Genomic DNA, 26398 nt, shown 5'->3' with positions numbered 1-26398 from the left:
GGTGGTACACCCCAAACCCTAGCCGATCCCCCAGTGCTCCCTGCATTGGTTCCTTTCCTCCCCTCGTTCTAATAAGTTCTCCGTCAACCACCCGAACCCCTCCCGTGCTCCAGACGGTTCTGTGCCCATCCCCTAGGCCCTCCCTGATTACCCCTGTACGGTTCTTGCCAATTCCCTGAGACCCTGCGCCTTCTGGTGCCTCCCCTCTGGAAATCCCCTAAGCCTCGAGGCCCCGTTGGGGCATGTGATCCCTTTCCCTCTGCCCCTTAAGGCCATTAGTCTGTGTACATGTCTATCCCTGTCCATATCCCTCCCCCAGAGATCCCTATTGGACGCCATTCCCCTTGTCACACCCCGCATTTGTAAGTTGTTGGTCTGTGCTGCTTCTCCCTGGGCACCGTCCTGGCGATAAGCTTGGAAGTGTATCCAGAGGCAAGCCTCCTCGGGGCCGCTGGCAATCACAGCGCCTGGGTTTCGGCTCCCCTGGGCGGAGCTGAGACTCGGAGGAGCAGCCTCAAAGCCGAGTGCCCGCGGCTGCTCCCCGCTGCTGCCGGGCTGTGGGGGAGCGGTCACTGCGATGGGTGTGTTTTCCCCGGTAGTAGGAATAACCATCTTTTTGGAAGCTGCTTGCTGCTCTCGTTCGTTCTGGGTGTACTGCACGTAACCTGAAAATGCTTTCATTCAGCAAATAAAACACAGGCTTTCAGAAGAGAATTTATACATGGCTTTTGAGTAAAAATGGGAGGGAAATGAATGTGGAAGGACAAGGAGAATAATGAAGGAGGGAAAACAGTTGTTGCTTAAGAATGCCGTGGCATCCTGCTCCTGTCGGACTTGTAGGGTTTGTACCTGAATTCCCCTTGCTGAGGGTTTCACTTCTGGTGTGCGAGCTGCAGACAGGAATGGGAGTGGCAGAACGTGATTCCCAGCCCACAGCAACCATGGCAGGGGAGGGATTCCCAACAAACTGCAGTACTCTGTCCCACGGATCTTTCAGATTGCCCACATTTTATATCAAAACATGGCTAATCTACCAATACAGGGGTTTATACCAAATCTACTTATTAGCAAATTTTGTTTATTGCCAAGTGTAGTCAATGTCAAATTGCTTATTTGATTTCTCTGGTGGGATACAGCTGAATTCAATGAAAATGTGATTCCCTTTAATCTTCACTGTCACTACACTGAGTTTCCCAGGAGGAGTTTGTGGGTAGAAGGCAGCCCAAATCCTAAATTCCTCCTTTGGCAATCCTGAGGTAAAGCTGCCGTGCCATTTGGTCCCCTGTGGAGCTGTTGAGTGGAGAAAGAAGCAACTTTGAGTTCCTTTTTCCAAAAGTCCTTTATTAGTGCAGTTACTACTAATGGTTATTTAGTGTAGTTATTCCCAGCATATTTCTACTCTTAGAAAGCCATATTGGAATGAAGCTTTTCATCCTCTGGAATTACTGGAATGGTTTCCCAGCAGCTCCAGCCCAGCTGCTGCATTGTGCTGCTTCTCCCCAGAGCAGCAGGGCCCTCAGTCCTGTTGGGCACCACAGGTCTGTTCTTAACCCTCTCCCCAACCCCCCTCTTGTCTGCATTCTGACACAGCTCCCACCACGCTGCTCTTGTCTCCACTTTGTCATTACAGGTCCATCACATGCCAAAGACCGAAAATGCCACTGTGAATTGGAAGTCCTGCTTATTGAATATTCCTCTTTCCTGGGCAAGCTGTGGCCCAGCTTTGCTTGCAGGAGCAAGGCTTAAAGAATATTTTATTTTTATAAGAAAAAAGAAAATATGTTGATTGCCCAGAGCACCTGTGGCTGCCCCTGGATCCCTGGAAGTGCCCAAGGCCAGGCTGGACATTGGGGCTTGGAGCAGCCTGGGATAGTGGAAGGTGTCCCTGCCCATGGCAGGGGTGGCACTGGGTGATCCCTTCCAAGATCCCTTCCAACCCAGACCACTCCATGATTCTCTGATGATGATAAATTCATTTTAGCTTCTGTTAAAATTACAGATACAGCAACTCGGTGGTGCCACCAACAAAAGGGGGCTGATCCAACAGCTGCCCCTCTGCCTGATCCTGGGGCTGCTTGTGCTTCAGTGCCCGGAGCATTAATTCCATAGGTTGTATTTTGGACTCACTGGTTGGATTTGTGGCTGCATTATAAGTCTCTTCACGTTTCCCCAGTTATATTAAATGACTATTATTTCCTTCTCCTGCTCCCTCCCCCATCCAACTGTTGTTGTTTAATTAAGGATAACGTGCTGCTCTTCCGTGGGTGTTTGTTCATAGCCAGATAAATGTCAGGAATATGCTCTGGTGTAAAGTCTTTTAGCTGGGAACACTCACGTCCTTTTAACTACTATTGCATCTGTAAAAAATAAAAATGGTCTTAAAATCTCCTTTTCTGATTATTTAAAAATATTTAAATTATTCATTTAAAGGAAAAGTGCAGTTCAAATTATGCTTTTTACAATATCTTTCTTCTTGGCTTTTTTGCTCGTTTGTTTGTTTTGGTTACTTGCTGGCAACCTGCATGTTTGGAACCTGGAGAGGAAAAATGCATTTGTGATTTATAACAGTAGAGAACCTGTACAAGCTATTGCACTGATTTTTATTGGTTGTGAAGAGCACCTTTTTCAAAGCCAGCTCAAGCAGCAGCCTCTCCTCGGGGCCTCTGAGCTGTCCTGTAGCCCTCAGCAGGCAGAGTTTGGGCTCAAGTCAGAACCAGGAACAGCCAATTTTTCCACTGGATGGCAAAATCTGGTTTTTTTTTGCCTGGGGCTTTGGGGTTGAACAGGCATTTCACATCAGCTGTGCCATGGAAGATTTTACCTTGCTCTGCCCTTTCCTATGTATGGGGCAAAAGATTTTGTGGCCCTTTACAAGAGTCAGTGCAGCTGCCATGCTTAAATCACCTTAAAAACAAAGGAAGAGCTAATTGGGAAGGTGTCTAAATGCCTTTACTTTTTGCAATTCCTTTCATCACCTTTGCCAAAGTTAGAGAAAAGTTTATTTGAGCCCTCGGTGCGTCTTTGGTGAGCAGGCTCTTGCAGGGAGCGTCCCACTGCAGGGATTCAGAAGGGTGGGGAGTGTTCCATGGATCGTGCTGGCAGATGGGCCTTGCAGAGCTCCAGTCACGGAGCAGTGTCATCAAATCTGCCTTTCCCAGCACCTTTGTGCCACAGGCAGGTGACAGCCACCGGGTGCCGGAGCGTTCTCCCAGGTGCTGCTCACTTCCAGCCACGCCTGTGGGATATAAAGCCTACAGACTGTAACACACCTCTGGCACCTTGTGGGTGTTAGTCATGATTTCATCCTTATTATTTAGGGAGTTAAAGAAGGAGAAGACAAATCAGTTCAGAAACTCCTCTGAGTCTGAGACTTTGCCATCCCTGACTTTGGTTCTTGGCTGCGCCACCAATGCCTGGGGTGACCTTGGTCAGGTGCTGAACACGTCTGGAACGGTGCAATTTACACCCTGTGTGAATTCCTGGAAATGGATTTCCCTCTGCTTTCAGTTGCACTTTCTGTCTGAAGGGGATGGGGAGTGTCAGCTGCTGGCTTGGCTCTGGATCCCCTCCTGTGCAGGGCTCAGCATAATGGGACCTGACTTTCGCTGCCACAAGGACTGCAGCCTGAGCAGCTCAGCTGAAATGCTGGAATAAATGATGAGTGCTTGAGAGGCTGGTATGAGAGACAGCCACGTTTTAATTCTCTGTGAGGAACCTGGGCGTTCTCAATGGATACCTCTCCTAATGAAAAGCTGTAAATGCACACTGCTTTCTCTCTGAGGTGGAGCAGCCTGCAGGTTCCAAGTGCTGAATTTCTAAGAGGCTGTTATCAATCACAGCCTTTCTGATTTAGCCAAACTAAGACAGAAGACCTCGGGAGGGATCTCTTTTCCATGAAATTCAGAGGCCAGTTTTTCAGCCCCGGAGCGCTGATGGGAAGTCACACTCCTGTCAATAATTATTGCCTCCGGGACTTCATCCAGGTGTACAAATGCAGGGCCCTGGTGGCTCTTTCAGGGCTTTCCTGGGCCATTGGTGGAGTTGCAAAACCCAGATTGGGTTCCACCTGTTTGTATCAGTGGGAAAAAGCTCCTTTGGAACCTCCCCTGGTGTTTGTGCCTGACAGCACTGTGGATCTGGGTATTTCCTCACGGCTCTGCAGGGAAGGGCTCAGGTTTGCTACTGGAGTTAGAGATAGGAAGTGAAAGTGAGCAGTTTTTGGCTTGTAAACCCCAGATGTTGGCTTGCAGCAGTTCAAGGGCCGTGAAGCTGGGATATGAATTGCAATCAAAATTAAGGCTGAAATTACTTCTTTGGAAAGCAGAGGGAGTTGTGTCCGTATATTGCGGATTGAGGATAATTTGCCTCCCTCTGTTCCCAGGGGCTTCCCGTAGTTAATGGGGTTAGATTTCTGACCCAAGCACCCTATTTCTTCCCTTTATCTGCTATTGACCTAAGCAACAGCAACAAAAAATAGTCACAATTTCTTTATTACCTTGATATCCTACGGAAAACCCTTAGGAAGCCACGGGCATCCCTATTCTTTCCCCAGCAGAAGATGTGTTTAGGATGTGTTTAGGATTCTCTTTGATTGGAGGAATTAAATAGCAACATCTGTCAGGAATACAGGGATATCTGCAACTCTGTTTTTGTGTAGGGGAACTGAGGGGCCTCTCAGGACTCCTTCCAGTTAAATTTTCTGGCTTCCCTATGTAGGACATTGGAACAGATACAGAAAGAGAAGAAAAGGTCCTGTATGTGTGTGTGTGTATATATATATATATGTATAATTACTGTGCTCTTTTCAATAGCAGTGGAAGGTCAGATTTGTCGGGAAAATCCCCTTTACAGCCCTTAACTCCCAAAGCTGCTCTTGGATTTCCAAAATAAATGTAGAAGTGCAGCCATTTATTAAAGCAAACCCCAACACTGCCTGAGCTGGATAAACATTGATCATCTATGAATATTAAGACTGGCACATCTTGCTGCTGCTTTGGCTCTGGATCAGCATCATCATTTATTAATGCTTTGAAATAGCTCTGCAGAATGGATGATGCTCAAACCTGTACCTGAAAAATCTCCCCAAATCTCCCCACAGAGAACTTGGGAGGTGAGGAAAGCAGGAAAAAAAATCAGCCAAAACTGATGCAGGAAGTTCAGCCCCTCAATTTACCCACTTTCAATGCATTCTGTATAAATCAAAGGCTGTGTTTTAAGTCTGTATTAGATCATCAAATAGCTCTTTTCAAAATGTCAGCAATTCGTTGCCCAAAAGCCTGCCAAATAATAGTTAATCAATTGCAAATGGGATGCAGATTCTCCTGGAAACTTGGGGGAATTGTTCACCTCAGCTAAATGCATGTAACACTTTAGTCACTTCCTGCACTTGCCTTGGCCGGATTAGGCTGGACAAAACTGATTGGAATAATTGCAGAAATGTGGCTTAGATTGAAAGGTCCTGTTTGATTTTATTAATAGAACTGTGCCAAGAGTTCTCTGCTGTGGAAACCCAGCCTCCCTGCAGGTATCTGCCACTGCTTTAGAGACTCTTGCAGTACCTCTTAGCATTATGCAGATTTTTGCTCTTATCAGCTCTGTTATCAGCTCTGCATCTCCACTGGCTCCCACAGAATGGCTCAGTGTGCTCCATCCACAGCCTGCATGCTGGAACAATTTAGATGTCACTCATCAGACTTAATTGTTCACCTGCCTGAAATCCACATTGAAACACTATGGATGAGTTTCAGGCAATTAAATTTGCTCAAGGCTTGGCAGACACTGGCACAAAGTGGAGTCACAAGCAGAAACAAACAAGTTCAGCTGGTGCCTCTGCATAATGTACACAGCTTAAAATATCGGATTAATCAAAGACAGGAGTGAGAATGAGGAGCAGATGAGGAATTGCCTCCAGTTTTGGTGCTCACGTGTCCTCCGGTGGCATTGGCATCCTTGTCCGGTGCCCCTGCTGGACACTGGGTCCTTGTCCAAGGAAAAGCCAGGAGCAAAACCCCTCCAGCCTCACTAGCCTGGCTCTGTGGCAGGGGAAGCCCCAAACTGCTGTTGGAATATTTGCTTTCACTCGTGCTGCACACAGACCACTTTCCCAGCTTCCAGTTGCTTCAGAAATCCAGGATGTGAGGGGGTTTTGCCGGTGATAGACTGGTAACAACCGGCAGAGATGAAGCTGAAGGCCAGATAAATAATTAATGTAGCCCTCCTGATGAACGCCTCTTCCTTAGCACTGGGTCTCGTTAAAATCAGTAGAGGGAGCACGGAACAAAAGGCCACGTATGCACTGAGTTTAGCCTGTAGATAATGAAGTGGCAAATAGGTCACGCTGCTTAGGAATTTACTTAAAGCAATTTTATTTTGATAATGCCAGCTGTCACCAAGTGCTGCTGGCAGGGATGGTCTCCCAGGTAATTCTTCTTCCTACCTGAGCAAGCCTTGACCCTTGAAATACCAGCTCTGGGTGCACAGTGCAGCTCTGGCAGGGGCCTGGAGGTGTGGGCACTTTGCGTGGTGAGAGCAGAAACTGGAAAAGGGCATTTAGCCATCAACAGCTGGGCAAGTTCGCTGTCTGTAGTTCAATAGCCAGATCAACTTTATATTTGGTTTTATACCACTGGGCCTTCTGAAAGGACTGGGCTCCAGGTATGCACTGAAATGAGGAGATAACTCTGGGGTCTAGAAGAGAGCAAAGATCCCCTTGCAGGGCTCAGTCTGGCTGGGGTGACGTTTCTGTCTGGAGAAAAGGGAGGTGGTAATTCAGGAAGAGTTGGGACAGTGACAGCATGCTGGAAGAGCTTTCCTCGAGCCTCAGAGCATCCCCTAGGGACGCTCTGAGTGATTTAATCAGCAGAGAAAGATTATTTAATCAGTCATGAACCTGGGGTTGGATTTTTTAAAGAGAAGCAATTCTCTGTTCGTTTGGAAAGGGAAGCAGGAAAGTGGTGTGGCTGACAGAAAGCTGTCCTTGCTGGGGACTGCCTGTGGTGGCATCCCCTGACAAGAGGAGCCTGTGTCAAACAGGTGTGAGCTCGGTCCTTGTGCTTCCTCCATCCCCTCCAAAGCAGCAGAGCCTCTGAATTCCCTTGTTGTGGCAGAGGTGCAGCTTCAGGGGTGTGTGCAGCGTCTGTGAGAGATGGGGCAGCCCCAGGCCCTGCCGGGTGTGGGATCCCTGGCAGGGTTTGCGGGGTGCAGCTGCTCCCCCATGCCTGTGCCCGGCCGGAGAGCAAAGCCCAGGCTGTGCGTCTGAGCAGGGCATTAATCTGCCAGCAATCTGATTGAGTGGAACGGGCAATCCCTGCTGGATAGCAAAATGCTAGATTAGCAGTTAGCAACCCTTGTGATTAGAGAGATTAACTGCTAAAGACATCGCTCCTTCGGAGGCCAAGCCTCTGTTTGCATTCCGAGCTGGTAGCCCGTGGAAAAGCACCCATCTGGCAATTAGGGGAGCACGAACATGCTGACCTGCACAAGGGGCTGTGCTTTAGGAGAGCTTTGGTAGCAGTATTTCTGCCTGTTTGCTTGTTAGGCAGCCCATTTTTCTTTCTCTGGACATTTAAGGTGTTGCCTTCTCAGAAGGTGCTCCTTTACTGGAAGAAAAAAGACCAGGCTGCTCCAAGCCCCGTCCAGCCTGGCCTGGGACACTTCCAGGGATCCAGGGGCAGCCACAGCTGCTCTGGGCACCCTGTGCCAGGGCCTCCCCACCCTCTCAGGGAACAATTCCTTCCCAATATCCCATCTACCCCTGCCCTCTGGCAGTGGGAAGCCATTCCCTGTGTCCTGTCCCTCCCGCCCTTGTCAAGAGTCTCTCTCCATCTTTCCTCTCAGCTCCTTCAGGCACTGCAAGGCCACAATCTGAACACCATCAACATTGTATTTCTCTTTTATAAACAATTGTATTTCTGTTTATAAACGTCCTGCTGCTGCCAGGAGAGGGATCTAATGAGGACACTGGCTTTCCTAATCTCTAGCCAGGCTTCTCTGCTGCCATGCAGGGAAAAAGGCAGGGAAACAGGATTTGCTGGGATACAGGGAGAAGGTCACTGCAATCATATCTGCTCCTACATCCACATGTACAACTGTAAAAAGTAACCAAACAAAGTGCTGTCTCTTCAGGCAAACATGAGTAGATTTTTTAAAAACTGAACTTGGAATTCTTTAATCTGAAGGTTTAAGCCACAGGAAAAGCTTAAAAAAAAGGCTTTTAACCAAGTCATTTAAAAATGCCTTAGCTGAGGGCCATGGATGGCAGAGCAGTAGGGTTACAGGACTGGAAAATAATAACCTGCTTTTCAATCATAGTTTCAATAATAACCTGCTTTTCCACCCTCACAGCGGTGCTGGGGGTCTGCAAGGTCTGTTTGCCACCTGTTGATGACACAAATGAATGAAGCTGCCTGTTACAAGATTCTCTGTGAGCTCTCCCAGCCAGGGGCTGCTTTCCCTAATTGCTGCTCACCAGCCTCTGCAGCAGACTGAGCTTCCCAAAGCAGGCATGGGGGTTCCAGCTTCCCACTGGAGGCACCTGAAAGAGGCCCTGCTCTCTCCTGTCCCACTGTCCCAAACCTCCTGGAGGACAGACACCCTCCAGAGGAAATGCTGGAAAGCTGCAATAATACTTCCTGTTTTCAGATGGAGGAAAAGAAGAACGCAGGCAGTTTTGCATTGCCTGACAAGCACTTGAATGAAATAACGATTTTTTAAGAAAGTGGGAGAGAATGAACAGGAATTAATATGAGTCTGTCAAAACCAGGCCTTGTTAATCTGATTAATTCCTTTCTTCAAGAGCTTGACCGTCCATGGGTGAGGGAAGGGGTCCTTAATAAGCCTTTGATGTCCCTAAACCCAGGCTGAAATTCTCCCTGCCTGCACCATGGAGGGGTCACCCAACCCAGGCCAGACCTTCTGTTATCTTGGTGGCAAAGATTTGTTATAAATCTAATATTCTCAGCCCTAATTTCTAAGAGATTGTCATTTCCAAGTCAAGAATTGCTTTGTTGGCATCAGGATCTGGAGGATATGACAGTGTGATTGTGTCAGGGTTGCTCACTGATCACTCCTTGTGGCATTTTGATTTTTCTTTTTTAAACACCAGCACCTGCTGATTGTATCACCTGGTGCTATGATATTACCAAATAATCATGTTTTAAAAGAACTGAAAAAGGGAAAAGATGGTGGAAAGCAAGTTTCTCACAGAAAAGAGCCTGCAGAGTGTTCCTTACAATATCAGAGAAAATAGAAACGCCTTGTTGCTGGATACCCTTGTGCTTCACACATTTCTGTAGTCACAGTTCGTGAGTTAATGGTGTGAATTTCCACTTTGGTGTCTCGGGCCTGGTTCCCAAACACCTGTGCTCAGCAGAGCTGCAATCTTTGCTTCAGAAGGGAAAAGAAAAGGTTCACTCCCAGATTCTTGGAAAAAAGAACCCTGTCTGTTGTTTATTTATTTATTTAGAAAGCACATACAGCGATGCACGGGGTGGGGGGGGACAGAGATGCAGATCGGGTGAGCAGAGAAATCCAGCCCGGAGGAAGAGCCAGACGCTCCCCGGAGAATCAGGAGTACATCAGTCTAGGCGAGCATTTCGGCTGCTGTACCTCTAGATTAAAAAAAGACACCGCAGAGAGCCTCTGAGGGCCGGGAACGTGTGTCCCCGTGCCAGCAGGGCCCCGGTGTCCCTCGGCAGGGCGGCTCTGTCCTGCCCGGGCTGCCCCCGCCCCTCACGCGATGGTTTCCTTCCTCGGCGTGCGCCGCTGCTGGCACGTCAGGATGCTCGGGAAGGACGATTTCCCCTTCGTCCTCGACCTCTTCTTCAGCTTCTTCTGGTGCTTGAGGGAGATTCCCAGCTCCTCCATGATGGCGTTGAAAGACAGACACTGTGGGGAGAGGGGATGGCATTAAACACCTCCCAGCGCAGAGCTCGGGCCGGGACCAACCTGGGCCCTCATGGGGCTCAGGGAGCTCCTCGGGAGATCCAGCTGGGAATAAACCCCCGGCTGCCACAGGTCACTGCACACATCTGGGCTTTCTGTCTAACTCGGCTTCCACTGACTTCCATTTAACTTTGGCTCAGCTAAAGCTGCTTACAAATGTTTCCGAAATCCCCCACAGGCGCATTTACGATGTTTGGGTTGGCTTCACATCCCCAAATTTACCCTTTCTCATTTTCCCCTGACCTCACAAGAGAAAAGATCTTGTTTTAAACGCCATATACCTTAGTCACAAAAACCCATGAGCATGCTAGAGAAAATGTCAAAGAAGAGTTTTTGAAGATTTCTTTGTCGTTTACTTATTTTCCCCTCATGAAATGAACAGACATTTCTAAAACACAGCCCAGCCCTCAATCTTCTTCTCTTCTTTGGTAAGAATCTTTTCAAATATTGTGTGTTGAAGAAAGGAGATAATTACTACAAGAATCAGGGAGCTGAATGGCTTAGAAAGAAAGAAGAAATCTTTGTTCTTCCCACCATCACAACATTAACAAAGACATTTGAGGCAAGTGGAAACATCTTTTAAAATCCACAGCTGGAATAATTACATATAACACAAAGGAACACAAGGAGCCTTTAAATGGAAGAACAATTGTTCTGTGCAAATATACATGAATAGATTATTTATATTGAAAATCAAGTGATGGCAGCAGGGGGAAACAAAGCTTCAAGCCCCTTACCTTCACCGAGCTGAATAAAGTGTGTGAGCCTGGTTCTGCAGCGAGCTCCTGCCCCCAGTGCCTCAGTGTGGGTGTGAATTTTGTGTCCTGTGTGTGCCACCCCGTCCTCATGGGCTGGGCTGCACACAGGCTGAGATCCCAGACTGTGGCAGATTTATAGCTCAACGTGCTCCTTCTCTGAGGTGCTTCATTTTTGTTCATCTCAGATTCCGAGGTCAATTAAACTCCTGTTAATTCGTGCCCCTCCCCAGGGTCAGTAGGCACAGCCAGGGCAGTGCACTGCTGCTGTTTCAAATTCCTGCTGTGGTAGCCAGGCCTCTGCTGCTGCAATTATCATTTAAATACCCTTCCTTTGATAATATAATACGAGAATTCCTGTCCTCCTTCCCCCTGGAAGCAGCAGGAGGAGCAGGTATCCTCTAAACACACTTGCTGTATTGCTCCAGGCTCTTCTGGGGAGCAGCACCACTGATTGCCAAACTAATAAACCCAAATGCTCTGAGTGGCTGACTTGGCCTGGATTATTGCTCTCTGTGATCTCAGCTTTAACTGAGTTTTTAAAATCTGGATTACAAAGTGAATCTGGAATGCCGTGGTAAATAGGGACAGGATCCTATTAACCCTTTGTAGGATTGATCAGGCTTATTTTTATTTTCTTTCCCTGTCGTTCTCACTACCCTTCTAATGTGTTGTATTTAATCCCAGGCATCACTGTCTGCAGAGCACAGGCAGGGATAATTTCTGCAGGTGAAAGAGTGCATTTTACTGCCTTGTTAATAGGCTGGTATTTTAATTTTCCAAGCGGATTCCTATTACTCAGACTGTGCAATAACCACAACGCCTTTCACATTCATCCCCACAAAATTTTCAGCCCCATGAAGATCATTTAATATCTGCAGGCAGCTACACTGAACATATTGCTGGGAGATTTGGAATTTGTAATATCTCATCTGTGGAGTGCCCAGTGGTTCCACTTCCAGCTGTCTGGAATTTTAAAATAATTATTATCAGGAAGACGTCAAGTTATTCTCAGGAAAAGGGATGCAGAGCGAGCACCCCTCAGCCAGAATGGTGTGGGATTTGCAGGAAAGCCATGGACAAGGAGCACACCCCATGGGGAAGCCCAAGACGTGGCCCTCTGAGCAGCACCTGCAAAGCAGCCTTCAGAAAGAGGATGCTGACATTAAAATTCGATTTAAATGGGTAATAATGGATTGTTCTTTCATCTCATATTCAGGTGGCCAGACTGAAAGGGTTGCTTTAAAACCCCTCTTTTTTCCGTGCTGTTCAGTCCACTGCTGAGGTCTGCCCAGAACAAGAGCAGAGTGGGCACGGAGCGATGCCTTTTACAACTTAATAATGAATTTAACATTTTGCTTTCAGCCAGCTTAACGTTCTCATTCTGGCAGTGTCAAAATGCTGCAGGCCGTGGCATGTAAAAGGAAATGTCATGCTTTAAAAACAGAATAGGTTCTGCTCTCCGTGCGATGTGGGGCTCTTTTCTCTGTGCCCTTTGGTCATTTCAGCAGCTGCTGAAGCTTAGTCATGAAGCTCCCAAATCCTTCCTTACACTCCCATGCAGAGGTCCGTGCTAAGCTTTAGGAGAATTACAGATTCAGAATTAAAAAAAAAAAAAAACCAACAAAACATCAAGTCGAAACAATGAAAAAAAAGGAGTTGTAGTCAGGATTTATCAGTCTGTTGCTTCTGCTGCTGAACTACCACTGGGGACACGGCATTTTATTAATACCTTGCAAAACCAACCAAATAACAATAAAGAAGCCACCCCAAGCCCAGTGTGCTGTGTTGAAGTGCTGAGAGCTGTGAAAATCAAAGGATGTGGGGCAGGCTTCATTCTGAAGGAACTCCAGAAGAGCTCAGGGTCAGAGGAGGAAGTGCAGACGTCAGGATTTTTCTCCTGCACCCATAGCTGGGACACTGACCTGTGTCTTGTGCTGAAAGAAAAAGCTGGGCACGAAAGGAAAAATATCCATAATAGTTTCTCTTAGTGAGCAAACTGCTGCTGGGGCACACTAAGGATCTGTGTGAGTATTCTGTCGCTGATGGCATGAGGAGATCCCCAAATTAACTCTTTTAACCTGCCGGAGCCTATTGAGCTGTGGTTGCCAAAACAGTGTGACAGTAATCCAGGGCTTAATTTAATTCTTCCCCATTTACAGAAACTGCTCCTCTGTGTCCTGTTCACTAGAAAAAAAAATCAGCCAAGCTGCCTGCTGGTCTCCCACATCATCTGAACACCAGTGATAGTTTTTGATAACTCTTTTTGTAGCTAGGCATGAAGCTCTGTCAGGGCCAGCAGGAGCTGCTTTGGAATCCCCCCAGGGAACTGCTCCCAGCCCGTGGGGCTGTCTGTGGGGACAGCTAAACCCAGGGAACGGTGGCTGTCACTGCCAACGGGGCTGTGGGACTGACAGCTGGGAAAATGTTTACCCAGCAAGTGACAGAAACGCTCTGGATCTGGCACTAATCTAAGGAACAATTACAAAACCGATCCAAGCTGCAACCCAGAGGATTTCCTGCGTGGAGCAATGATGGAGATAAACACATTAGGCATCTTCCTTCTCCTCTGAGAGCTGAGAGAAGCTGAATTTAATTAGTTTTAAGCCTCTTCTACTGGGAAGCTGCAAATAAAAAGTGCTTTCTTAAATCAGGTATTCAGAGGACCTAATTCAGGTCCTTGCTGGCAAGAAGGAGCACTTTATGGAGAACCGAAGCTTTCAGGGCCCCATTCAAACAAGTTAAGAGACCATTCTGAGCAATCTGCAATCTCTTGCAGCATCTGGAGTGGAGCATCAACTCCCAGCCCCGGATGAGTGGAGGAGAATTGGTACAGCCGAGCTGCGAGCAGCACAGCTTTGTCACAAAACCATAAAAATTGTAACAGGGATGAGAGGAAACCGCGGGGCACTGTTTGCTCTGGCTTTCCTCAGGAGCCAGGTACAGCAGAAACCATTCAAGGATTTCACACTTTGGGTGTGAAGGCATCCACTCCAACCAGTCCCCGACTGCAGCAGGGGGCAGAAACGGCCCCAGGAAAACAGAGCAGCAACTTGTTTGATGAGCCGGAGCTCCACTGAGCAGGAAAACATAAAATAGAGGTGAGGGGTGAGGGGAGGGAGATGAGCTGGTGAGGCTGCTGGGAATCTGGGATATGATGGAATACAGATAAAAGGTTTTGGAAACACTGGGGTTTGGCACAGTTCATGACATCCCACAAGCTGGCGTTTCCGTGCACTTTGTGCATCTCAAATTGTTGACATGTGTTTTTTGGTGGCAAAACCACATCCAGCCCATTGTCCCCCGCCCTGTCAGTCCCTGACTGGCTGAGGGCTGGAGGAAATCCAAGTGTTGTCCTTGCAGGGTGTAAAACACATCCAGTGCCAGCCTCCTACACAATACATCCCACCAGGGGTTCAATATGCAAGGCAATGCCAGGGCTTTGCTATCTGGGATGAATTGATACCCTGATTTTCCCACAAAAGAGTTTTGTCTGTTACAAATGAACGTCATGAATTGCTCAACCAAGACAGAGGAGTTGCTCTGTTAATGGTCTGTGCGGGTGTTGCCTGAGGGTGCTCCTGTTCAATATGTTCTTGATGGTTACGTGGCATAAAATTTAACTGATGCCTCTGATTTTGTGCTATGATAGTTACTTGCAGGCTTTGAGTAATGAATTTTAAATGGAGGAATTAGCATTCATTAAATATTGACACAGGGAATAAGAGATGCCAGCTCAACATCTCTGGCTGCTTGTAACAGGGGTTCAGGAAGTTAATGGAGCCCTGCAGGGCACTGGGGAGGTTCCTGAGGAGCTGCCTGGCCCACTTGCAGCAGACACCCAGCTGAATGTTCCTGCCTGCTTTCAGTGATGAGGCTGCCACTGTTCAGCTGGGGTTGGGGAGGAGATGAAAAGGAGGTAAATAATTTTTCTTACCTGAAGCAGGTGAATGACCCCGGGAAATGACAAGGTGACAATTGCACATGAGAGACTGTGATAATTCTGAAAGGCTGCCACGCTCTGCTGAGCTCCCTGCTGGCCGTGGGGCAATTACTTAAATACACATTTAAACTGCCCAGGTTTCAGTAAATTTGGCAATGTAGTCTAGATCAGCTTATCTCCTGTGTTAACCCTGTGCAGTGCTGAGCCCTGCCTGGGTGGGATGCTCTCCCCGGACACACCTTTGTCCTTCCTGACTACACGGTGTGGATCGAGGGCTGCGCTCGGATCCCTCGCTCCTCCCGGATTAACTTGCCACAGTCTAACTCCGTGGATAAGGTGGTGCCAGAGGTGGAGTTGGACGGGTGGGGTTGCTTACACTGCAGTCCGTAAAAAAAACAAAAGGCCTTGCATGCAAGAGAAGAGAAATGGAGAAAGTAAATAAATGAACGCAGCAAAACTGAAAACAAGCATGAGAATGATTCAAAAGCCATTTAAATCAAAAGAGACTCCAGTTATGGAAACAGAAAAGTCACAGATTGTATTCAACAATGCTTCGGATTAGCTTAGTGATAACGCACCCTGCACAGCATTTGCCATCTAAGCTGCTTATTTCACCAGGGAAAGGAGAAAACAATCCCAGAGAAACCAGAGAGAAACACTGGAATCGCTGGTATTGGGCTCTCTGTGAAATTGCTTCTGGAAAAGAAGCAGGATGTGCCACATTAACTCACTTAATGATTCTAATTATTAAGCAACGCCTTGCTGTGCAGCAGCAGTGCAGGTGCAGAAACGGGGTGTGTGTGCAACCCCGAATTCTGTGTTATTCACCCCACATATTGCTCAGTAAGTTAACACTCCTGGCCTAAAGCTTTAGGTCTGCTTTAGTCCTGGTTTCCAGGAGGTTCTGCACCATGTTAGCACTTGAACGAAACATTTTAATTATACTAAATGTTTTAATTAGCTGCAACTGTTCTCCAAAACGTATTTGAATAAAAGACCTCCCGAGACATAAACAAAACAAAGATACCAATACATTTTTTATGCATTTTGTGCTAATACGGCCCTGCCTCTTTCACAGGGCGGGTGGTTCTCTAAATGGGTGTTTACACTCAATTTTAAAGACTGATCCCTTCTCACAAACTGCTCTAATGCTCAAGGCGTGATTTACACACAGCATTTCCTTTGTTTTCCCTCTGCCCTTTTAAATTGCTCATTACACTTCAGTGGAGCTATAACCAGAATTTCTTTGGCTCCATAATCTTACTTTACAGTGGCATCTATCACATCTCATCTCTCTCACTTCTCCCTGCTTTGAAGTGCACCCTTCAGCACAGCTTGTAAACCCCCCGGCTCTGAAAAGAGATGCTTTCTAGAGCAAGAGGAAAACGACTCTAGGGATTTGGATGTGCTTTCCTGTGTTACTCAAGGGGCTTGTGTTAATGCCACATAAAAAACCAGCAGCCCAGGTGTGTAATTTATGCTCGAAGTCTTAAAGTTCAAGCAGAAACTGTTTGAGAAATTAATTGCCCTTGTTCTGCACTGCCCTGCTAAGCAGCACTAATTGGACCGTGGGTGAGGCACTGCCCTGTTCTTATTAATAAATTATTTGTCGTTAGAGACAGGAACGGCCGGTGAGAGCTCAGCAGCACGAGATCCCCGCTCCAGCAAGGAGGGCTGTGCTGCAGAGCCCTCCCCAGGCCCAGAGCTCAGGCTGGCAGGGCCGGGGCAGGGCTCGCTCACCTGCTCGATGTCGCTGTTCTTGCGCGATTTGTAGATGAACTCGCCGATGGCCACGAACACGGACAGCACCAGCCCCGCGGCCAGCACGATGAAGATGCCCCCGATGTTCTCCACGCCGAGGGCGCTGGCTTCCTTGCTGTCCTCCTCGGGGCAGCCGTTGCCTCGCCACCACTTCTCCTTCATCATGTGCAGCTTGCCCTCCTCCTGCAGCTGCAGGATGGCGATGGTGATCTTGTCCCTGTACGGGGACCCTGCAAGGGGACAGCGAGGCCTGGCAGTGCTGGTGGGGAGCAGCTGCCAAAATCTGAGGCAGAAGCACTCCCTTGTCACAGGAGGGACTATTCCAGCTGGAAAGGCTGGAGGCGGGAGGGGGAATCTCTGTTGGTGTCTGCCCTGGGGACTGGGAAGCAGAGGGCTCCACTGGTGCAGTTATTTGAGAATTCACAATAATTTTAGGGTCCCCTAGTGAGGTTTATTTAAGCCTTGGCAGTGGGTTTTCTGGTTAAGTCATTCCTCCACATCATATTTGAATATTGCTGTGAGCACTCTTTGAGGATTTCTGCTTTGCATCCCCTCTACTGACTTGAGCATCTGTTGGCTCTTCCTGCTGCATGTAAATCAGTGCCTGCCTCGGAGGAGCCCACAGTCTCCCTGACACTTCCTCTTCTCATGTACACCTGCACCACGCACAGCTCTGCCTCAGCTACCTACAGCTTGTAAGAACACCGTGTGGACAAGGCTTTTTTATTGTGATTTGCAACAACCGCGGCCCTGCAAGCTGAAAATAGCAACCATTCCATGCTTTTGGTTTGTAGGCCATCGTTTGCTAAATGATGTGTGTGCAGGCTCTGCAGCTTTATGGGCCTGGCCACTGTCTGGCCACACTGGGTGGCTCAGGCTGTTCAGATTTGCTCTCACACACTCTGCGCAACCTCTCCATCTTCCAGAATCTCTGCAGGCCATGTTTGTGAGGGACTTTTTTTTTTTGTGGGAGCAGGATTTTGTGATCTCAAGGCGGGGGGGAGGGGGGGGGCTTGCAAGAAAGGTTCTGTGGTTCTGTGAGAGGCCACTGGGCTCCAAAGGCACACGTGTGCTCCCAAATCCTGCCATGCTGGACTCCCTACAGCTGGAAACATTCAGAGGCTGGGCTGAAACGCAGTGCTGAGAGCCCTGTGTCCATGCAGCTACTCCTGCCCACCCTTTTCCCTCCTTTAGGAACACATATTAATAAGACATGAGGGGACAGGACACATGGAATGGCTTCCTACTGCCTGAGGGCAGGATTAGGTGGGATATTGGGAAGGAATTGTTCCCTGGGAGGGTGGGCAGGCCCTGGCACAGGGTGCCCAGAGCAGCTGTGGCTGCCCCTGGATCCCTGGAAGTGTCCAAGGCCGGGTCCAGTGGAAGGTGTCCCTGCCCATGGCAGGGCTGGCACTGGATGGGCTTTAGGGTCCCTCCCAATCCAGGCCATACTGTGATTCTGCGGTTCTCAGATTTTCTTAAACCGCCTTTTCACCAAAAGTCACATTTTGCTGCACATTAAAGTTGTTGCAAAGTCAACTCCGTCAAGGCACACCAAGCTTTAAGGCACACTGTGTACCAGAATTCCAGGGATCATGTGGCACTTCAGAAAAATCTCACTGAGGGCACTGTTCCTGAGTCCTTATGCATTGCAATAGCCTTGGAAATTCGGCCTCACAGATTCAGTTTTCCTCCTTATTTTGCTGTGCAGGACATTATTAAAAATTCTTAAAAATTCTTGTCCCATGAACACACGTCCCCCTCCCTGCTGTCCACTCCCTTCATCCCCCAGCCCCGTCTGAGGAGAACCAGCGTGAGGAACATTGCAGTTCCTCATCTGGTGTGCCAGCACTCAGCTGCTTCTCAGGGCAGAGCACTGCCAGCACTGGGCCATGCTGTGACCACAGCTGCCAGGAAACATGTGTCAGACTATCCCAAATCCATCTGGGAAGCCAGAGACCAGCACTGCTGGAGGCAGCCAGCTCTGAGAGGAAAACGTGCCTGCTGTAGGAGTGGAAGATTTGTGTGCTTGCTGTTAAAGGCCCAAAAATAACAGCACAGCAAACAGGCCAGAAACACCTCCAAAGACTGGCTTTGCACAGAGAAGGGAATTCTTCCCACAGCAAACAGCAGTGCCTCGCAGAAGAGAGAGCAGAATTGTCTGTGCCTTAGGAGAGTTTGTCCCCTGCGATGTGTAACGCTGCAGGACTCATCCGTTCCCCCCTCTGGAAGGACACAGCTGGGAGGTAAATGAAGCAGCCAGAGTCACAACACCGCATTTGTGGGGTTGTCCACCCTTTCTTGTGGTGCTTATGTTGCCATCAGGATTAGCACAATCCATCTGGAGGGTGACAGGCACCTCCATATTTCTGCATGGGCTTTTAGAGTTTGTCAAGAGTGCCTGGAGAGCTGCACTGGTGGTGGTTTATTGGTGAGCTCTAACACCACTCACAAATCTATCTCCACACCTCTCTGAATATTCAGCACATTAGTTATGGCCTCTGAGCTATTAACAAACCTCTTAGGCCAAGGAATGCATTTATCTACTTTCTTAGCAGTCTCCCAAGGAACTGGGAAGAGCTTTAGTGCTACAATTACCTGCATCAGCACTGGCACAGATCCTGGAGTTAAACCTGCCCTGACATATCACAGATCCCAGAATCATTGAGGGTGGGAAAGAACTGAGACCGTGGAGTGCAGCCTGTCCCCAGTCCCCACCTTGTCCCCAGCCCAGAGCACTGAGTGCCGCGTCCAGGCCTTCCTTGGACACCCCCAGGGATGGGGACTCCAAACCTCCCTGGGCAGCCCCTGCCAAGGCCTGAGCACCCTTTCCAGGAAGAAGTTCTCCTGATGGCTATAATGGCAGTATTTTACGTGCAGAAGATGCTCTGATAAAATAATACATTTCCTGGATTCAAGAGTTCTCCTCCCTGTTTCTTCGGGAGCCATAAGGGGCTGTCCAGCTCTCTCACTGGGATTCTGGAGTGCCAAGCACTCCTCTGCTGCAGCAAATGCCCTGTGGTTTTACATTCCCCTGTGGGCCAGTTAAGCCTTGCTGAAACTTTGGTGTTAAGGGGCACAGGCAAGCCTTTATTTGTCTTTTTTATTTTCCATACAGCCTCTGCAATCAATACTCTTCAATGTTATGAGAGAAATAGCAGAGCCTTGGGGGTCCCTCTGAATAGTGGCAGGTTTATCTTGTTTATGAAATCAGTTGTTTATGAGGTGCTTGATGGTGCTGGATTATTCCACAGTGCTTGGGGATATCTATTCCCCTGGATTTTGCAGGTTTTCTTAAGAAAAAAATAAAGGAGCACTTCTCATACAAGAAACATAAGTATATTTCACAGCTGCATTTCCAATGGCTGCACTGTCTCTGAGGATTGCCATCTGTTCCAATTATTCCTTCATTGTTCTTGGTTTAAAGTGTGGCAGCTTTATAACCGCAAGGAAACTCTTGCCATGAGTTTGTCATTCTCGGGGATCTTAGCTTTTGCATCGCTTTCCTCAGGGTGCCAAGGCTGTTCTCACACAGCCACGGGAAAAATCTACTTGGGATGTCATGTCTGTGACAATCTGTCTGTGGTGCTCAGCACCACAAAGAATGACAGTTCCCAGTGCAGAGGTGTTTCTCCCTTATTTATATGTGCTCTGCCGAGCAATGGATGAACCAATCCCCAGCTGGACGGGGCTCGGAGCAGCCTGGGCTAGTGGGAGGTGTCCCTGCCCATGGCAGGGGGTGGGATGGATGAGCCTTAAGGTTCTTTCCAGCCCAAACCCTTCTGTGGTTCTATAATTCTATGAACACAGGACAAAACTGGGCTCCCCAGTGCCAACTGTTCAGAAGTGCACAGCACAGAAATCTGACACAATTTTTAATGCTCTACAATTAGAAACTCTCAGAAAGGGCATGGGATATGCTAGCAAAGGTCTGCCAGAGAGAGTTCAGAGAGACTGGGAGTCTTAAAGCTCTGCATTAAAGGAGATGAATTTCTGAGTTATTTCATGACCTCAGAGCAACACCTAAGAGCAGTGAGGATCAACTGCAAGGTTCTGCGTCAGGGATTTCAGTGTTTTGAGTAAGCAGTTTTCTTTAGAGAAAATAGAGAATCCTGGAATAGTTTGGGTGGGAAGGGAGCTTAAAGCTCTTCCAGTCAGGTGAGCAGGGACACCTTCCACTATCCCAGGCTGCTCCAAGCCCCAATGTCCAGCCTGGCCTTGGACACTTCCAGGGATCCAGGAGCAGCCTCAGCTTCTTTGGGCACCCTGTGCCAGGGCCTCCCCACCCTCACAGGGAAGGATTCCTTCCCAATATCCCATCTAACCATGGCTTTGTCAGTGTGAAGCCATTCCCTGTGTCCTGTTTCTGAGATCCCAGGACTGAGTGAATCGTTTGCCTCAGGATGTGCTCTGCAGCAGCTCAGCCCCAGAGCCTCTTACCGATGGGGGTGCCCACGCCGTAGCCCTTGGAGTCGATGAGCCCCCCGATCTGGGTGAGGTTGCAGTTCCTCTGGGTCACGTACTCGATGCTGGTGGACTCCATGAGCAGGGCGTAGTCGGTGGTGAGCACGCGCTGGATGCCCTCGTCGTTGTTCTTCACCAGCGCCGTCTGCTGCCGGCTGCTCATGAACGCCCACATCTTCTCGTACGTCGAGATTTTGGATTTCTGCGGAGGGAAAGCAGGGCACAGGCTCACGCCAGTACCACATCTGGAGTGACAGGGAATCAGTGGCAGGGTTTTCCTTCCCCCAGCTTTTCCCTCTTACTGGCCTTTGTAGAGGAGTTTCCTTTTTTTCCTGCTTTCTTTGCAGTGCCAGGAACTTCATAACCAGCCTGGCTGTGAAGTGCTCTGAGCTTTACCGGGCCAATGCCTTTCCATGGACTCTAGCAGCCAAGCAGCTGAGCCAGTGCAGCTGGACACTGCTGCCCTCGGACACTGCTGCCCTTGGACACCCCACTCCCGCCCGCTGGGGCACACCCACTGCTCCAGGAGCCTGGTGATGAGCAAAGCATTCATCTGCCCCTGTTATGTTGGTATCATGTGCCTAAAAGTCATGCACTTCAGGGATAAAGTTTGAGAAACAAACCGAATAAACTCCTGCTTTGTGCTTCCCACTGCAATCCGACTTAAGGATGTGATCCTTTTGCCACAGGGTTAAGGGCAGCGTCTCCTCAGTCCCTCAGGCCCTGTCTCTGGTTTGCAGCCATCTCACCTGGTTCCAGGCTCAGTTTTAAGCACCAGCTTCAGGGGAGATTCCTGTGAGAAGTTGATTTTCTGGTTCTTTGAGCTTTAAATGTTAATATGCCTCACCTGTAAATTCAATATCTGCGAATGTCACCTAAATTCCCCCTCAGTTTGGCGAGCCACAGGATACCACTAAACTCTGAAGGTGGCTAAGTGGCTCTTTGCAAGTAGAAACCCTTTTTACTCAGTGCTCAGTGGGGAATATTTTTGAAATTGATGCTATGTTTATGCACCAGACTGAGTCTGACAGTGAATTTACTGGAAGGATGTATTCCTTATTCAGAAGAGTTTGCAAGAAAGATCTTGCCTTCTCAACTTGCCAGCTCCCGTTTTTTCCAGGATAGATCCTGTGCCAAATGTGCCCTTTGAATTTTCATTAGTTTCAGCAGAAACACATCTGCACTTTAGAAGGGAGGAGCTGGCACAAGCTGCCACACAGGATGAAGATCTGTTATCATGGAGGGGCAAGGCAGCGATGGAAGATTTATGGACGTGCTGGAAACAGAGCAGGGCAGCAGTCCGGAGAAATAAATGTGTGTCACTGCTTGGGGATGGGAAACATCTTGCCTTCAGCTGGATTTCTCCTAGATCTAGCCATCCCCACAGATGGGCAGTGCTGCCTGGGGTGCTGCTGGCTTGCCCTCCTACAAGGCTGAACTGTCCTGAGCTGCCCAGGCCCTGGTTTTGGGGCATTTTCATCTGTTCTGGACAGATCTGGGATCTCTGCACAGGGAGGAGGCTGATTCTGAGGTTCCTTTCAAAGTCAGAACTCCATTTTCCCCCCACGAATAAATCCAATTGCTTCTGTTTTCATTGCCCTCACTGTCTGGCTAAAAGTCACTGCAGAAACTTCCTTGAAAAATATTCCATCTTTGGAATAATTTTTCTTCTGGGGGAACTGTTGCAGCAAGGACACTGGTGCTAGGCATTGCAAACCAGTAACAATCACAGCTGTTGGTACGTGCATTATAGACACCACTCACTGAAAGTGATGGCAGCTTGAATAAATGCAGATGGAGCCTTCAGGAAAGCAGTGGCAGTACCTTGCTCCTCTAATGTGCTTCCCGATCTCCATCCCACCCAGCAGTTACGCTGGGTCATCTCATCTTCCAGGGACTTCCTGCTGCTACTTTGAGCACAAAGTCCTAAATCAAAGCCCTTTAGAGTCTGCTTTGTGCCAGCATCTTTTTCTGTGCCTGATGGCTCCAGAAATCCTCCTTCCTGTGTGTGTTTCCCTTACAGTCCTGACAACCAGAGGGATCTGGGCTTTGCCCCTCGTGTCCTGCGTGCCACTCCCTTGTTCCTGTCCCCTTCACAGCGAGGAACTGTTGTGGTTTGCTTTAGAAAATGTTGGTCTGAAGAAATCTGTTCCTCTCGGCATTCCTTGGCTTTAGTACTGTTTGATTTGCCAGATCACCTCTGGCAGCACAGAAAGCACTCGAGGGAATGACCCTCCCCAGGGCACCCCAGCCCTGCGCCTCACTCCCTCACGGGGTTTGTGCTGCTGGTGCCAATCCCTCCTTTCCCTCTCCCTGTTCCCGGCACTCCAGCACTGCCGGGGACAGGACAGCTCCCAGAAGAGAGGCGGCGTCTGGAGTGTTACGGCAAAGGCGCTGTAACTGTGCTGGACCCTGGGTGGAGTCCGAAATGGAGGAACTGCTGCCTGAACTCCCCCCTGCTGCCTTCTCTCTGTCCCCTGGCCCCTCCCTGGGCTCTGTGTACTCATGTAGCTGTAGGAGATTGGCAGCATTTCTCAGTCTGAGGGAGGCAAAGTCAGAGCCTTGCTTTGCAGACAGAAGTATCTGGTTTTGTTCAGAGATCTACTCCAGGGTTTTTTATTCCAAATTTTGGACAGGACAAAGAACCCCTGATCTTGTGAGGGTCTGGAGGTACTTCTGTAATAAAAATCATAACACCTTTGATAAAACACGGAGTGTTTACAAGTGTGAGACATTGCATTTTTCATGCATTTCCACTGTGTCGCCATCCCTGTGCCAGGGAATCCATCCCCAGGTTCTGCGCTGTCCTTCCCCTGTGCTTTGTGCACATGTATTTCAGGCACAAGTAAGCTGGCACGTGTAGTGCATAAATATTTAACCACCTTGTCTGGAAGTTCTCCTTTAGAAGCTTACATGCTTTGAAGCCTACATATTTCTGCCTGAGGGATTAATGGTGCAAAAAGAAATCAGTGTAAAACTGGAAACAGCTCTAGGAAATTTGTTGTGAACTTCTCATGTTCAGCTTCAGGACCTATTTCCCCTAAAAACGCGGGGATGCAACAGGTTTTGAAGTTTTGTCTCTGAAGCTAAATTTTACTTCAGAATATCAGTGGCAGTGAGCATGCTTGGGCATGGAAGAGCCAGAGGAGAATCCAGAGCTTGCCTGACAGGTGGGTTTCCATCTCAGTGGAAATGTCAGCTCATCATTTCAGGAGCTGACTATAGCAAAATGCTGTAGTTGCTGTCTTTCTTTCAGCAAGGAAACATTTCTGTTCAGCCACAGGAGAGCCTTGGCAGGGGCAGTTCACCCTTGGCAGCCGCAGCAGGGACAGACTATACAGAACCCCAGAATCCTGGGATGGTTGGGGTTGGAAGGGACCTCTGGAGATCACCCAGTCCAACCCCCCTGCCAAGGCAGGGCCACCTGGAGCAGGTGACACAGGAATTTGGATTTTAGGGACGTCTCCAGAGAGGGAGGCTCCACGCCCTCCTGGGCAGCTGTTCCAGGGCTCTGCCCCCTCCATGGACAGAAATCCTTCCTCAGGTTGAGGTGGAACTTGTTGTGTTTCAGTTCATGGCCACTGCTCCTCATCCTGTCACTGGCACCACTGAGCAGTGTGGTCAGAGTCTGGCACCATCCTCTGACACCCCTGGGGACATTTGCATGGATTGATGGGATCCCCTCTCAGCCTTCCCTTCCTCACCCTGCCCAGCTCCCACAGCCTCTCCTCACAAGAGAGATGCTTCAGACCCCTCATCCTCTCTGTGGCCCCCTCTGGACCTTCAGATCTCCCACAACTGGACCATTCTGGGTGTGCATTATCCCTTTTCCCTCAGAAGGGCTCGTGGCTGAGGGAAGGCAGGGTCAGGCTGGGGCAGCTCTGCCTGGCACAGATGTTGTTCTGCCCCACTGCTGCTCCCCCAGAGTCCTGTCCCCTTCAAAGGCTCTGCATGTGGGCCTCCATAAACACCATCTTCAGGTACCACAGGGAGAAGACTGATCCGGCCTCATCCTGAGCCTGACTTCCCTGCTGAGACTGCTGACGAAGCTGCTAATTAATTCTGACTGTCACAGGATTTTTGTGCATGTATTCTGTATTTATAGCTTGTTGGCTTTTACACTGACATTTTATGAGATTACCCATTTTGTATATAATTGATACTAATAACGAAGAAAAAAAAAAGAACACAATTATCACAGTAATACCAAACAATTAGCCACAGGAAACTGTCTGTCACTTGCAGATGTGTTCAGGTGTGTGTGTGGCCCCTGTATTGATGGTCTGGGTAATACTGACCATGGAGCATTAGAAAAAGGGACAAACAAACTTGCATTTGCGGAATTACCATGGTGCAAATGTGACTTTCAGAAGGGGAAGCAGACTTTTCCAGCTGCTTTTTCGTGACGTGGCTGCAAGGAAATAGGATCCCAGCTGGAGGAGGATATCCCCATGTCCATGCCCTGGCTCCCATCAAAGGCAGATGGGTTTGCTCCTCGCTGCAGTTCAGTGCCAGGCTGGTTTTCCACATGTCCTGGGGGAAACCTGCCGGGTTTTACATTCCCGTGCTGAAGGGTCCGCCGTGGCTGTGGGAACCTGGTGTATTTATCTACCCCTCCAATCCCTCGGGATGCTGTGGCTCCGCCTCCCGGGGCTGCCTTACCTTGAAGAAGGTCATGGTGGATCCGTCTCTGACAGCCCCGTACTCTATCTTGGTTTGCTTTGCCAGGTCATCTGCCGAGTCGATGGGGGATTCCATCCTCTCCACAGTCAGGAAGGCAGCCAGGTTGGCAGTGTAGGATGAGATTATGATTAAGGTGAAAAACCACCATATTCCTCCAACTATTCTGGTGGAAAGAGCTTTGGGCATCAGCTCTGATCCTGTTACAACACCACCAAGACAATCGTATTAAAATGAGGCTGAAGGATGCCTTGCCTGATACCACAGACTGGTTTTAGGCACACAATGCTTTTATGAGCTGCAGCATGATAAAATGGTTTCAACAATAATCTCACAGATGCACAGCTGACATTTATAATGGTAACACACCGGGAAGGGGATGTGCGCCATGATACATGACAAATGGAATTACCCTTGAGCCCCCTTACCTCTCTGAGCTAACCATGCTTGTGATATTAACCTTGTACATCCCCAGCAAGCTAGTCTGGCATTTTTGTCTGCTTCTGGAGTCCCTTTGTGCCTGTACACTGCAATTGATTTTGTAACCAGAGTTCTATTCTGCTCACAAGTATCTGACAGAAATACCTCACGGGAGGAGCCTGCCCTGTGCCTCCTGTCGACACATCTCAGCACCAGCAGGGAGATCAATGCAGCTCCAGTGGCCTCCAGTGAACCTCAGCTCAGCCCCCAGAAAACCTCTTCCTACCAATGTGTGCTTCACATTTGAGAAATCAGAGGGGTGATGGACACATCCCTCGCATCTTCAGGGCGATGCAAAATTTTGGATACTGTATTTAACACTCATTATTGCTGAACAGGTTTCAGCAGGTCTCTGCCATTGCCCTAGCTCCCC

The 26398-nt window shown here is 48.7% G+C and overlaps 1 protein-coding gene and 1 long non-coding RNA gene across 8 annotated transcripts in view; one reads left to right on the top strand and one right to left on the bottom strand.

Annotated features, from left to right (window-relative positions):
- Nucleotides 1-26398, top strand: part of LOC109143199 — an 82861-nt gene that overhangs the window by 5311 nt on the left and 51152 nt on the right. The gene's annotated exons all lie outside the window — the stretch shown is intronic.
- The window catches only part of GRIK1 (glutamate ionotropic receptor kainate type subunit 1), a 108491-nt gene continuing 91511 nt past the window's right edge, over nt 9419-26398 (bottom strand). For 2 of the 6 annotated variants that reach the window (XM_039554670.1, XM_039554694.1), the window contains 4 exons: nt 25528-25745; nt 20842-21067; nt 16381-16631; nt 9419-9885 (listed from right to left, as the gene is read on the bottom strand). In XM_039554670.1, coding sequence (XP_039410604.1) covers nt 9730-9885; nt 16381-16631; nt 20842-21067; nt 25528-25745 — 851 coding nt within the window. In that variant the 3' untranslated portion in view covers nt 9419-9729. Of the gene's footprint in view, nt 9886-10272; nt 15045-16380; nt 16632-20841; nt 21068-25527; nt 25746-26398 lie in introns of those variants that run through there. The other 4 variants (XM_039554684.1, XR_005602287.1, XR_005602290.1 and 1 more) reach the window with 4 other exon arrangements.

The sequence above is a fragment of the Corvus cornix genome, chromosome 1 (assembly GCF_000738735.6).
Source record: "Corvus cornix cornix isolate S_Up_H32 chromosome 1, ASM73873v5, whole genome shotgun sequence".
Taxonomy (NCBI): Eukaryota; Metazoa; Chordata; class Aves; order Passeriformes; family Corvidae; genus Corvus; species Corvus cornix.
Note: the sequence above shows the minus strand (reverse complement) of the source record. Positions and strands in the feature narration are given on the sequence as shown.